General features: G+C 42.2%; 1 protein-coding gene across 1 annotated transcript; it reads right to left on the reverse strand.

Annotated features, from left to right (window-relative positions):
- Positions 1–4,003: 4,003 nt before the first annotated feature.
- LOC145394460 (serine/threonine-protein kinase H1 homolog) lies at positions 4,004–4,762 on the reverse strand. The gene has a single exon (XM_080268318.1). It carries the CDS (start codon positions 4,760–4,762, stop codon positions 4,004–4,006), a length of 759 nt encoding a protein of 252 aa, XP_080124444.1.
- Between the last annotated feature and the right edge of the window lie 10,612 nt (positions 4,763–15,374).

The raw sequence follows: 15,374 nt of genomic DNA on the forward strand, positions 1-15,374 counted from the left end.
GGCTGGTCCTTGGATTACTCAAATCGCTTAGGCCGCCTATCTTACGGAACCCAACATACAACAGTTGCTAGTTAGTATGCAGTTAGTAGGTGAGACATCAGGTCTACACCCACATTACCACTACCCTGTCTCTCAACTGACTCAGAGATTACAGGTGTGGTTAGAAATGGCACAGGAAGGACATGTCCCTGATTAGTGGTGTTACTTTGACACACACTGCAGGAACGGACAAAACTATCTATGTCCCGTCCCATCCCTGGCCAGAAAAAGTCAGCTCGGATACGGCCCTGGGTCTTCCTTTTGCCCATGTGACCTCCTGAGACTGAACAATGACCCCATTGTAACACTGCTAGGCGGTACTTGGCGGGAACGACAAACTGCAGTCGAACCTCGCCCTCGGGTGTTCGTGACTCACGGTAGAGCCGTCCTTGTCTGCTAAGGAACTTGGCTCGACCTCCCCGTGAATACTTAATCACTCGACCCTTTTGTTTGTTCCGCACGGTAGCAAGTGTTGGGTCAGAATGTTGTTCTTGCACAACAAGTTGGCTACACATCAGATCTTGCGGCGATTCAATGATCACTGGGGTGACACAGTCTGGAGCCTCAGCTATGGCTCGTATTACCGCAGCAGCCGAAGTCTGAGTAGCGTCATCGGAGCAACTATCCTTGACTCCATTAATATTTCCAATGATGAGTTCAAATAAAGGTTCTGGCATGACAACTGCAAGTGTCGTACCAGTATAAAATGGAGATGCCACCTGGATACATGCCTCAGGGAACAATCTCACTGATCCATCAATAAGGCTTGCATGGATCTGTCCTGTATACTGCTCAGGCCGAACTAGACTCTGCTTGACAGAGCAACCTGAGGAACCATTGTCTCTCAGGACCTTCACAGGAATGCCTCCCACAAACCCTGGCTGTACAAGGAAGGTACTGTCACCTGTGGGAGGGCCTGTGGAGGATGCAGCTAGCCACTCATGAGGCTGCTGAATTGATGTGGCAAACATTGTGCCTTGAGGGTTATAAGATGGAACATTGGCCATCTGTGGAGGGGGGTTCACTGTCACTGTGGGACTAGTGAACTGTGGGGAAGTACCCACACTGGTAGGGACGTGACCACCAGGCTGCTGCTGAGGAATGAAGGCTGCATTCGCTTCCTGCCTCTTTTGAGCTGGTGGTGGAAAAGTTTGTCCCGACGGTCGGTTGCGTGGCTGATACTGCTGCTGGTTAGGGTACTTGTTGTACCTCTTCCACTCATGTTTCTGAGTGTTTTGCCCCTGGTCCTTCCACTGCGGTTTTGGACCTTGGCCATTATTTTGAGAATGGCCTTGTTGCTGGGATTCAGTCTGAGACGGCTTCCCAGACTTGGCAGTATCTTTTCTGCTCCAGGTGTTTTGCTTACGAGCTTGATACCCGTATGCAGTAAAGAATGCGTCAGCCTTCTCTACCATTTGGCTGGCATCTTTCACCTGGCAGATCTTAAGCTGTGCTATGAGCTCAGCAGGCCACGACCTCTCTAGCTGTGTACGCAGCATAAGGTCAATTATCCCCTCACGCGTGGAAAGAGTTTCATCTTTCTCCATCCACTCACCTAAGTAAGCAGTGAGACGGTCGAGGAACTGAACAGCTGTCTCCTTGTCTTGGAGACGAGCTCGCATGAACTGAGCTTTGGCGTCGTCTACTGTGAGACCATACGCCTTAATGAGTGCAGCTTTCATCACTTCATACGTGAGATTGTCTCCACGAATTCTGTGGAGAATATCGAGGGCAGGGCCCTCAAACAGGCTAAGAAACTGAAGCCGCTTAGCTGCATCATCGAGCTGGTAAAGCTGAGCCATGTCTTCAAATCGAGCTATGTATGGCTCGATTCGCTCGCCATCTTTGTATGGGGGAAGCTTGATGTGTGGGGTCGCCATAACATGTGCAGGGAGAGCGCTCGTGGAGCTTGAACCAACTGCACCAGATGTGTCTGAAGCCAAGGAATCTCGCTTGAGCTTCAGCACTTCAAGTTCATGTTCTCGTTCTTTGTCTCGTTGTTCACGCTCGTATTCGCGCTGTTCTCGCTCTTGTACTAGCTCGTGTTCGCGCTGTTGTCGCTCTTTTTCTAAGTCGAGCTCGCGTTGTTTTTGTTCGTGTTCACGCTGTTTTTCGCGTTCCTCACGCTGTTCTCGCTCGTATTCGCGCTGTTCTCGCTCGTACTCGCGCTGAATCCTACGCTCTTCACGAGCATCTTTCTCACGTTCTTGCTCGTAATTGAACCGTGAGAGAACGTAACTCTGTATTTTCTCTGGGTCTGTGAGACCAATATCTTTGGCTTCCTGTACATAAGCACTGGCTGCCATGATGCTAGCTCAATTTACTAAGTAACTAGCGACTCAGTACTGATTGCTGCTTCGCAAAACGAATGCTAATAAACAAATAAAGAATACAGACACAAGCTAGTGGTGACCAGTCTTATCTAGTTAACTGGCAAAAATTAAAGCAAAAATGCAAATGATTGGGAAGACTCAATAATAAACACAATGGGTACGCTGACTTCCCAGAAGCGAATAAAATCGTCTGGCGTTACCAAGAATAAACTAGAGTTAAGTACTCTATTGATTAATAAAGCAAAAACTCACTTGCTAAATTAACGGTAAACACCAGTAAACTTGTGCCTATAAACTTTAATGATAAATACCTAAATATGAATGAGTGAGCACTATCTCGTGAATAGCTTGAGAGCTAGGAGTTAATATCCTGGCGAGGTCGCCAATTGTCACGGGGTTTTTAAAATATCAGGGTAATTTTGGAATACATGGTTAAATATTATTTAATTTGATAATAATATTCAATAATATTGAAGAGCAGAGACAATGATTGTCTTGCTACATCAAGCAACGATTACTTTACGCTGACTTGCTAAGATTCTCAAGAACGAGAATTTATAAACTTTCTCAACAGTACACAGCAGAGACTAATTACTCACAATTGCTGAATTACTGTACTGTTAGCCTCTGGAGAAAGTTACGTCACCCCTGACAATAAATAACTAATACTAACATCAGGTTCTTGCCGATGCTTAACTCCCAGATGGCACAACGGATATTAAGTTAAAACAACAAGACTGGTCTAAGTACCAGTTATGAAAGCAAACGTTTATGCAAGCTAGGAGCTATATGGAAAATAAGCTTAATTATGGAAAAATGAAACAAGATTTTTACTTTACATTAAAGCTCAAGAAATAGAACTGTTAAATTTATTAATCCCAAAAAAAATAAATTTAACGTTACATTTCAAATCAATGAGACGCACTCACTCACTCTCACACGAGCTAAATACTTACGTCTAAAAAAAAAACACCTTAATTAAACTCTTATAACTAGAAAATACACAAAAGAAATACTATAGTCGATGAATGCTGCGTATCACCAGATGGGTGGGAAGACTGGACTAACTGTGAAGTGGAGTTTGGGTACTAGCTGACCTCTCACACTGCGGCACAGGACCTTCCTCCGTCACAACAAACACAAGACTGCCTAAGTCGTGGGAATGCGGAGCACTCGGCCGCATTTTTTTTAACGGTCAGAGGCAAGCAGAGGCGAACAATAAAAACAATAGTATCGCTCAGTACAGCACTTAGTGACGTGCATTAAATCGGTCACCTTTTTGAAAACGGTGACGAATGATTTGAAAGTATACTCCGTAATGGAGGGAGAAACGGTCAGCTGAGCGATACACAGTGAGTTTTCCACTAATAGTTCGTGGCTTCTCACAAAAAGGAAATGTCGCGAATTGATTCGTGACACAGCTGATGGAGCCATGCTACCAGTCGTAAGGGTTAAAACGTAAACATTAAAACACTATGGAATGGTTCTTACTGAGGAAGAACTTTAAGTAACTAAGTAAACGTGGTTCGAACTGCAGGATTACTAGGCCAACCCCTCACTGTTGTGTTCAGCTGATGGAGCCATGCTAGCAGTGGTGTTGGTAATAAAGACAAAATACACCGCAAGTGTTTTCACTGTGATAGAACATCAATCAGCTGACTAAGAGTGGGTCTGACCACTGGGTTAGGGGACAGGGCATCGTTAACCCAGCTATCCAGTCGAGATGGCATCGTCAGCTTGGCTTCGCTGAATAATGTACGGGCCACAAACGCCACACTGAACGTATCCGAAGCCGACGAGCTGCTTTCCCCAGCCAGCACCTCAGGGGCAACCCAGGGATACTTTTGGGCCTCACGGGGACCCATGGGTTCGTCCAACAGCGGGCTGGAGGCGGTGGTGGCCAGACCGAAGTCGATGACTGTAACTTTTGGTCCAGCAGCAGTCCGCTGCACACATATGTTGGCACACTTCAGGTCGTTGTGGTAAATATCCAGGGAATTGATCTCGTCAACTATTTTGGCCAACTGTTGAAGAACTGTCATCAGCGAATGCTGGTTAATTTTCTGGGTGTCAATAGACTGACCAGCGAATTTTGTCAATAAAGATCGGTCTTCTACACATACTCCTACCAACTGCTGAACACCATTTACATCTTTAATTTTGCTCAAAACCCTTACCTCTGTAGCCATATCCGTTAAACCGCTGTTACTGTAATTCTTAACAACGTAGCTTTTATCTTTTCCGTTCAGAAGACGGCAGGAACCCTGCGCCCCACTCCCCAAGGCCTTAACACTGTATTTTGCACAAATGTCACTAAAATTCTTTGCAGTGACGTTCTTCACTTTAAGGGAAGCACAGAGACTTCGCAAAAACTCCTGGTAAGCGTCCATTTTGACAAAGCAAGCAGCACAAATGCTATACGTGTTAACCAGTCGATGCTAACGCTGAAGTGACACGTAAACAACAGATGCCCGCTTTTTATATCCTACGTGATAGCAGGTTATTTTTACCAGTGGAACATTATTTCACGTAATTATGGGTTCTAGTGGTCGTCTACATTTCAAGAATAATAGCGTGTTTATATAATGACTGATATTCTAATTAACATTTTATTGTCTTAAATGGTTAAAAAGTTATATTATTGTCCATAAGGTTCATAACCCGTGAAATTAACGCATGCGAATGTTCGATTAGATTCAAATTTTTTAAATACCAGTGCAACTTTACGCGGAGTTTCTGACAATCTTACATACCTTATTAAATATCTTACCTAGCGACTATTATTGTGGGTTTTATAGTACAAATCAGTTACATTTCAGGATTAATTAGTACGGATCCATGTTCACTTACCTACCGGTATGCAAGTTTACATACTTTACCATAAGGTCGCGGCAACTGCAACTCTTAAATTGTCATCTACAGGTAATTTGATTTTTGTATGCAACAGTTATCTGTTTAAACTACAAAAAGTGTACGGTACAGTATATACACAATTGAGCTCTACAGAGCTCAGTGATATATACATATTTGAGGGTATTTCAGGAAGCCCCCAGACCTGTTTACCTACTGGACGCAACGATTATACGATCTCGCCGACGGGACGCGTCAGTGCATCAGACGTCCAAATATATTGAAACCCAACGGTCTGGCCTAAAAACCTATCCAAACCAGGCTTATCCTAACAAGGGCTTTGCCCCCCCAGGCCCTCTGATTTTAACCATCTAGAACTGCCACAGTCTCACCTTAAGAGCCCCCATCAGAATCTGAGATCTAACTTATACAATCTAATCTATCCTAACCTAACTTATTCTAACCTACACTACCCTATCCTAATTAGGTAAAATTATCATCATCTAATCCTGTGTCGCACCATGAGGAGCGTAGGAGCCCGGGGCTAGGCAAGCTGGTCCTGTCATTTAAGATGAGTGACCAGTCTCTCATCCCTGAGTGGCATTACGTGAGCAATAAACCCCAACCACTCCTTGGATATAAACCTACATCGGCTCAATCAAATTGGAGCGCCTTAATTACCCACTAAACCACTGGTCGCCATAATTTGGTTATATAGTTACCACCCAGCGTGGTAAGTGGTTTCCTGATGTACAGGAAACCATTTGGCTTGTCACTCAGTGTAAAGTCACCCATAAGCAGAAGGAAGAAGAAAGAATGAAGGAAAGACAGAAAAGGAAGGAAGAAAGACTTAAGAGGAAGGAAGGAAAGGAGAAAGGAAGAGAGGAAAGAACAGTCATACGAATGCTGCACTACATGGACTGAGTGGATGGTGAACGCCCCCACCCACCACTCCAAATTATCCAAACCTAAAATCTAACTAAGAGGTAGGGGGCTGGAGGGGCTTCCCCGCTATATTCCTTTCATTTTAATTTTCATAGTCCAGATTTTCGTATCTCCGAAGGTTACTTCATGCACCGTGTTGCCGGAAATTTCAGTTTTGCGGCTTTACACCCTTTCCGTAGCACTTTTACTTGATCAGGACCACATTCTAGCAATACATTGTTTGAATTCAGCAATAGGATGGAGAGCCAGCAATTCTGCATCAAGCTAAGTGAAGAATGTAAGACTATTTAGGAATGCCGTTCTTGTTATAACACTTGAGTGTGTAACTTATCTCGTTACCAGATCATAGAAAGTGATATGGAAGAGAATATGGTTTGTTTACATCATACCGGTGACTTCAGAAGTATTTGCCCACTGAATACCCAATCTGTTGGTATTTACTGCAAGCCATGGAGGACACTGTTACCCATTTACTTGCATGCTATTTTGACTCTATTTTCGTCAAATTATACAGCTTCCCTGCACCTCCTTCTTGGCTACCTATCTTGCTTTCCATCTCACTATTCTTGTATAACATTTATATTTAATGTGTAGGGATTTCAGTTCAATGGATTAGAAGAAGCATCAGTTAGTGACAAGAATAGTCCTCGGTTGTTCCATTTTCTGAAGTTCTTTAACTTCATCTAGATGTTTGTCCTTTTGCAGTTTATTTCACGTGGTTGAGTTGCAGATGATGGCAATTTACTACGGCTCTACATTCCTTCCTCAGCACTACGTGACCAACTCAGTATTCAAGGTGGAGAGATGGCAGCTTTAGTCCAAGTTAAGGAACAGATTAGGGTTACAGCAATGTGTTCTCGTTACCTTAGGGATCTTAACTATTTTCATTTTATTCTACATCGGCCAAAAATAACCATTTCTCCACCGTGAACACTGAGCTGTAACGGATCAACACTATAATATGGCGCTAGTCATGAAAAGTCCTATGGAATGGACGTACAGCAGTGTACATCTTATTTTGTCAAATAAGCTGCAAAAGGGCAATCTAGGGCAGATTAGGTGAAAAGTGTACAGCACCCATTCCTTACCGTACTACTTTATATCTGTATTTCTTTAGTTAATAATCTCATATATCTAGAGCAAAAAAAAAAAAGAAAAGAAAAAGAAAGAAAGAAAAAGAAAAAGTAATAGTACCGGTATCAAAGAGAATGTTGTGGTACGGGCTAAATAAATCGCTGAAAAGCGGTAGAAAGCCTTTTGGTCGTATAGAATACGTACTGTATTGAACCCTTCCCCAATAAATAAATATATAAACCCTTACTGTCACAATTCCCGTTTCCCTTGTGTCCTGAACACAAAGGCCTGTGGCGACCGATGCGTCAAGTGCATTAACCCACGTCTAAGTTATCCCACATGACTTAACAAGACTTCAAAAGTAAGCAAGCCTATCTCAATATGCGTAACTATACTCAGTTTTTTTTTTAATCGAGGCGAAGATGCACTTGATAGTTTGGTGATGACTGGCTGAATGCAACATTACTTCATAATCTAGCATTATTAACTGACAACAAATATCTGAGGGGGAAATTTGGGTTAACAAATATTTTTTGCACATGTTGCATTCAACCAATCATCATCAATCTGTCAAGTGCATATTCGCCTCAATAAAAAAAAAAAAAAAAAAAAGCGGGGTATAGTCATTTTATGACCAGGGGGAACCGGGTCTCTCCAAGTGGTGACCTATTACGGTACTGTCTTTATAGTTTGCCAAATGGGTGTAAATTTGAAACAGCCTACCGCGACGGCCACCTACTAAATAACAAAAAGAACGAAGTGTATTGTATATCCACTATTTCAATCCAACTACAACTTTTATGTAGTTTGCTACCCTATGTCATGGACCCCTAACGTACAGTACACTATAAAAGCTGAATAGAAACTTGTGGATAGCAAGAACTTCATCAAACTGATGGTATTAAAATATACAGTAACTACTGTATGCGTCGTTGTACTAAAAACAATCGACTGGTGGCAAAAATGACCTAACCCTTTCAATAAGATGACGCCTTTTTTTCAGCTTAAGACTTTCGATTTGGATGCATTACCTCCCACACTTCCAAGGGGTCTTCCTAAGCTGAATAAAGTCGTCTGAAGGCAGCCAGAAAATAACACATCGGAGTGGTTGATATCACACTACTTGACAACCCTCCTGCCTACCGAGTTCTACTGTTCATTGTGTTGGAGAGGTCTGGGCAACTCCACTGCTCCTTATACAAACGCCTTGTCTGGGTCACTATTATAGTATACTATCTCCCCGAAGAATAGTGGAGGGGAAACTAGCTGCAGGAAGGAAGCTAGCCACCAGTACACTGGACTCATGTTGAACGTAGATGCGCCTGGGCACTGGCGCTACCGTTACTGGTACTATATTGGTTCGAAATAAACGTCGATCTATGCCAAAATAATACAAAATAACATTAATATCTTAAATGTCAGGACCAAATTGCCTAGCCCCGGGCTTCTACGCTCCATATGGGGCAACGTAGGATTGGATGATAGATGGATAGATGGATGAAACATTAATAACGGCGAACACCTGAGACTTTCTCTGCCTTCCTACACACCATGTTCTCGAAAAACATCCCAAAGTTGTCTCGTCGTAAATAAATTCATAAATAACTTTCGTATATCAATCACCCACCCTTCGTGACCAAACTAAGACTGAAGAACAAGGAGTGGACTGTGGAGTGCAGGCAAAAGTAGAAGGGGTTTAGAGGAAGGAAGGTTGGAACGGGGAGGAGCGAGTTTCAAAATAAGTAAACATCATTGGTTGGCCAGTATCATGGGAACTTTTTTGCAGTGTATGATTGGCTGATGGGTTGTCACCCCCACCCCCTTTTTTTTCTCTCTCTCTGATGTAAGGCTTCTAGTTCCCATATTTGCAAAATTTCTTGAGCTTAAATTGTGCATCCGATTCCTTATTCATACTTTTATTTATCATTCATCATCATCCTGCCGTTTATTTCACCTTAAAACGGGGTGAGGTAGAATCTAGAATCCAGGAGAGAGAACGTAGGAATGGGGGAGAATCATTAGGAATATACCGGGAATAGAGACAGCTAATGTTGAAACCTCTAGAATTCTGCCTCTACCTTACATGCCTACCCATCATCACTATACCTCATACCAATTAATCTGACCAGGCATGTATGGCAACACTGTTCCTGCCGAGATTCTGATTGGCTGGAGGTGTTTGTTTGATTTCGTTGTTGCATAAACCGATACTCTCTTTATTATCAGATGTGATACTGAATTTGTCGACAATGCAATCGTGAAAAGCAATAAGAAATCCGTTATATACTGAACAACAATGAAGTTTTCTTAGGAAGATAGAGATATGAGTCAACAAGTATTATAACAGTCCAAGTCAAGGTCAGCATTCGCACAATTCCATTAAATCTCCGACACTCCCTTATATAACAGAAAATTAAGGAAACCTGCTTAATCTAAGCGTTGGTATAACACATTTAAATTTTAAGATCAGTCCGTACTGTGATAATAGAGGAAATACAATGAAATAGTCTTCCTTTAGCCTACTTTGATTTTCTCAATTTTTTCAAACCTCCTTCCCCGCACATCAGAATTTTTACTTACTCAAAGTTGTGGCACCATTTGAGGGTACGGACTGATCTTAATTTTTAAATGTGTTATACCAACGTTTAGATTAAGCAGTTTCCTTAATTTTCTGTTATATTACTGAGTGTCGGAGATTTAACAGAATTGTTCGAATGCTGACCTTGACTTGGACTGTTATAATACTTTGTTGACTCATATCTCTATCTTCCTAAGAAAATTTCATTGTTGTTCAGTATATAACGGATTTATTGCTTTTCACGATTGTATTGTCGACAAATTATCACATCTGATAATAAAGAGAGTATCGGTTTAAGCAACAACGAAATCGAACAAACACCTCCAGCCAATCAGAATCTCGGCAGGAACAGTGTTGCCATACATGCCTGGCCAAATTAATTGGTATGAAGTATAATACCGTATAGCCACCAGATCTTCCAAACATAACACAACGAAGCTAAATATTAAATTGGAAAAATGCAAAAAACTACTGTATACGGATCATGATAACTGCCGTGGAGACATCCCGCAAATTCCCTAAGATTCTTTATGAATAGTAGGCTTTCCCAGGCGAATGACAGGCTGGGAGTGTTAGAAAGTGCAGTTGCTCACGTCTGTTTTAACACACACACACACACACACACACACACATCAATTGTTTGAGTTTTCAGTACCAAATTCTTCTCTGAAGGTTCACACTCACGGTATATTTATCCCTCCAAATTTCACAGTCAGGTCTGTCCAAACCTACCCTGATTAACGAAAAGTTACCAAACAGCTAAAAATTTTTGAAATATTTAATCCTGAAAACCACGCATCCTAAAACATAATTGACGGCCACCGAACCAGTTCTGTAATTGAATGCCACATTGCAACTCCCTGTATACATTTCCAAGGCTGAACTCCACATTTCCAAATTATCAACAATTAATTATCCTGTCCTACAAAATCATGATCGTGGATGAAGAGGCCTGCAGCATGGTATCATAAGCTTGCGTGAGGTGCCAGGTACCGGGATATCTGACCTAAGATATAACTGGTCCTCAGTTGTACAGTAACTCAGTAATTCAGTAACTCAGTTCGTGATACAGGCGTTTCCAGTCTTGTCCCATTGGAGGACCTGACAATAAAACCAGCTCTATAGCAAATATAAAAGTAAAAAGATATTACTTTGAAGGTGATTGCTTACTTCTGGTATTAACGATCATATGGTACTGACGTGCAGAACAGATGGTGTGAAGGCTGCCAGTGCAGAGGTCTATGGTATGGAAATATCCTTTGTGCCGAGAAGATCGCTGTCAAGCATTTTTTCTAAAGCCAATAAAATTCAACATAGGTAGCAAGGATAAAATATTGTGTCTGTCATAAAGAATGGGTTTATGAAGACTTGTGCTAACCAATTTACAAAGGGAAATCTCAAATTCGTATTTATTTTCTGGCAAAGAAGGAACAGGAATAATGAATGTTTTAGATCGTTCACTACGGCCCTTGAAAGTTTATTAAACTGTGATGAGAAATGGCGAATGTCTATCCACCCAGCAAAGACAAGGGTAAAACAGACAAACAGGCCTCGTATATAATTAATAATTTCATAGTATCACATATACAATTTCACAGTATCACGTACAGTCACATAGTTTCCACCTTCACCTGTCACAGAACTTCGCCATCACCACCAGTCGCTGCTTCTATACTGGACGTACCCAGAGCGTCTTGGCTCCTTCACTGGACGTACCCTCAGCACCTTGTCACCGCCGTCTGTCCTTGCTTTTCTAGGACCCGTATTCTCGCAGGTCAAGAAAGCACCCTAACACTTCCTCCTAGGCAATTGATTTTGTTTATTGCACTTTGCAGGCTTTCCATTTTATGTTACTCAAATCATTCTAATATCAGCATATTCTGTATAAGTAACATACAAAACGAAATTTGCTATCCGTATCTAAAAACAAATCGATAAGGAAGAGGTGCTGAAAAGCTTCCTTAACTGTCGAGAGTATCGCCCTGAGATACGCCCTCAACCACTCACCAACTGTCTCATTCGCTGGATACGCTGTCAGAACCACACAATCCTTGTCTGCTTTAATTCCATACTCTGGCTACGTCCTCAGTTTCACTAACATTCTCAGCTGCTACGTCCCTAGCAGTCACCTCTGCTGCAGGCGTATGCACAAATCAGAACCACATGTATAGCTGCGTTCAGAAGTTCGTACTACACCCAGTGTGGAAGGCGCTAGTCTCTCCCCCTCCTTCCCGGACGACAGGTTACAGCTTCGGACCTCCCACGAGCAACCAGACTTTGGCTAGTATCAAAGCAGTGTCATTCGCTCACCGACTGTTAAATGAAATGAGAATTTTATTTTCATACTTACAGATATCAGTCAATCTTACTGCTGATTAAATGGTGAAAGTATGTTTATATTCGCCCGCCTTAAAAAATAAAATAAAATAAAATAAAATAACAGCAGAAAAGCACGTAACAGATAATTAGAAGCTCGGCTATGAATCAATATGATTATGCGAGTTAGTGAGTTATCGCATGTCTTAATCCCTAGACACGGGCAGTTTTTCAGCTAACCATCTTAGCTCAGTATTTATGAACAGTTCTACCGTTTCAAGGAAAATCTAAGCAGCCAAAAATAATGTGTATGCAGCCAAGATATTCAAACATTTACGAAGTATCTGAACAGCTAAAATTCATGTTCTTACTCAAAAGTAGATGAAGACGATTGGTGGAGTCTAAGGAATAATGGAAATCATATGTTTTAAGATGAAGTAGCAAACATGATGTTTCCTCTACGTAACCGTCGGTCTCTCTCTCTCTCTCTCTCTCTCTCTCTCTCTCTCTCTCTCTCTCTCTGTCTGTCTCTCTCTCTCTGTTGGGTGTGGGAGGGGGTGTTCCACCGAGGTGTTTTGGCTATCCTCTGCTCAAAGGTGAAATCAGTACCATCACGTGCCCCACCAAGTTGACATAAATCGGCAAGACGAGAAATTAGTGCTCAGAGGTCAAATTTTTCGCGCTACGTGATGATGGCTTTTCCATCAGGGCAACAGCGCATCAACTTGACCTCACTACAAAAACTGTGATGAAGTGGATAAAGAGATGGGAGGAGAATGCCAACCTTCAGGACCAACGTGTCATAAGTCTTTTGTATTACTGTAATGTTATGCTAATAATGAATAATTGTGAACAATAGCTCCCCGTTATATTCCAGTGCTAATAGAAACTAAAACTAGTTTTCGGTCCCTGTGGAAGATGTCTGAAAACAGCTTTATACAGTGGACTGGCGTAGTAAAAGGGGTGGGAGCGGGGTTGCAACCTTCCCGAGCATCAGCTTTTGGGAGAGTGGCAAATTACATCCTGAGTATTATAGTCAACGTTCCCATTTTACTTTTTGACGTCGTGTGGGTGACTAATGTAAAGCATATGCAACAGGTGTAAAAATAGTAATTATTATGCATTATTTTCATGGCCAAATATCCCCTACACTACATCCACAATTATTAGTGGCTGCCAGAGCCAGCGGGCGGGGCCACGAACGGTGGCCAATGTTCACTTCGCCTCTTCTGTTGCTTTTCTCACGTTCACACGCCTCACATCTGGATATTCATTATGCCTAGTAAAGTCGTGATTTACATGCAATATATAATGTTCCGTGATACTTTCCCAGCCAATGTTTGCTGAATCTTGTCTTGATATTTCACAAAATATCAGACTTCGGTTCAGTGATGCATTGTCAACACAGTGTGTGTGTATGGAGGGGGGGGGAGGGGGGGGATTGTGGGAGTATAGGGGTGTGGGGATGTAGGCCTGTGGGTGTGGGGGTATGGGTATAGGTGTGGGGGTGTGGGTATAGGTGTGGGGGTGTGGGTGTGGGTATGGGTGTGGGTTTGTGGGTGTGGGTATGGGTGTGTATGTGTATGTATGTGTTTGTGTCTGGGTGTGAGTGTGTCTGGCTATGGGTGTGGGTGTGTTTGGGTGTGGGTGTGTTTGGGTGTGAGTGGGTGTGTAATCACTTGAAACTGTATGGCATAAGGACGAAAATTATGGAGTAATGGCACTGGAAATGGGTCAGTTTTGGAATGTGTGTGGCGTGTGTAAAGTGGGTTAAATAATGAATAATAGGAACTGAAAAATTGATGGTGTGAGGAGCCTTATTGATAACATAAACAGCTGGTGTGGTCATGAAGAGAGAATGGAGAATAATAGGAACTGAAAAATTGATGGTGTGAGGAGGCTTACTGATAACATATACAGCTGGTCTGGTCATGAAGAGAGAATGGAGAATAATAGGAATTGAAAAATTGTTGATGTGAGGAGGCTTACTGATAACATATAATGATATACAGTTGGTGTGGTCATGAAGAGAGAATGGATCTTGTTAAGGTGGTGAAAAAGTAAAGTCGAGTTTGAAAGTCGGCGAAGGTTTGGATGTTGTAGTTGTTGTTGTTGCAACCCCAGGTTCATCTCGTTGCGATCCCAATGGAAATCAGAAGCTTCTACCTGTCGTTTCCAAAAGTCTTTGGTTGAGGTTATATTGAAAGACTGCGTTGCAATAGTGATGTGCATGTGGTGAATGAATGTGTGATGGTGTGGGGGGTTGCCTTGCAGTGTGGGCAAAGTAACTTAGTTTGTGAGTTGTATTTTGTGTCGGAACCGTAACAGGGAACAGTGGTGACCACATCGCAGTCTGACAATACTTTTTTTTTTTTTTTTTTTTTAAAGGCGAAGATGCACTTGACAGGTTGATGATGACTGGCTGAATGCGACATGTCAAATAATTACCAAGTAATGTGACATTACCTGGTAATTATTTGAAATACGAGGATGTTATTCGGACATGTTGCATTCAGCCAATCATCACCAACCTGTCAAGTGCATCTTCGCCTCAATAAAAAAAAAAAAAAAAATGAGTATAGGTGTGTTCGTGTCTTTCTGGGTAGGGTTGATGAGGAGTGTATGTCTGGTGGTGGTTCACATAGGATGCTTTTTGATTGCTGTGGTGGCTAATGGCTGCGTTTATGCACTGTAGGTCTGTGATTTGTAGTGTTGGGTGATCTGTGATTTGTATGATTGGGTGGAGAAGAGGGTATGTTGCCGAGATACTCTGTGTAGTGTTGGGCAGTTGTTCGTTTGTTTATTTTTGGATGGTGGTGATGCAACATGAAATTGCAAGGGTGAGATGGGTACTGAGCTACAGCAATTAACTGTCTCACGTATTCATATGATCTTTGGAAATAATTTTGCATCTTGATGAAAGTGATCTATAATAGTGATTTTAATGCATACCGTACTTATTCTTTAGGCTTTGTTCGTCTCCTTAACTCTGCTGACTCCCTTCGGTCTCTCTCTCTCTCTCTCTCTCTCCAGGGATGGCCCGACTGGGAGAGGGGGGTCACCCACCTCCCCAGTGTGTTTTGAGTTGGTCAAAGAATTACTGAGTTGGTCAAAAATCGAGAAGTCATTTAGCAGGCTTAAGCTTTTAAAAACATAGGCCTATTTGCGAAACTGAACCAAAGAAAAAACGTTACATTATCTGATGGTTCTAGCTTGTGAAAGTGACCTAACTGATCAGT

This window comes from Coenobita brevimanus, chromosome 27 (assembly GCF_032717465.1).
Source record: "Coenobita brevimanus isolate Jiangsu-jjx chromosome 27, ASM3271746v2, whole genome shotgun sequence".
In the NCBI taxonomy this organism is placed as follows: Eukaryota; Metazoa; Arthropoda; class Malacostraca; order Decapoda; family Coenobitidae; genus Coenobita; species Coenobita brevimanus.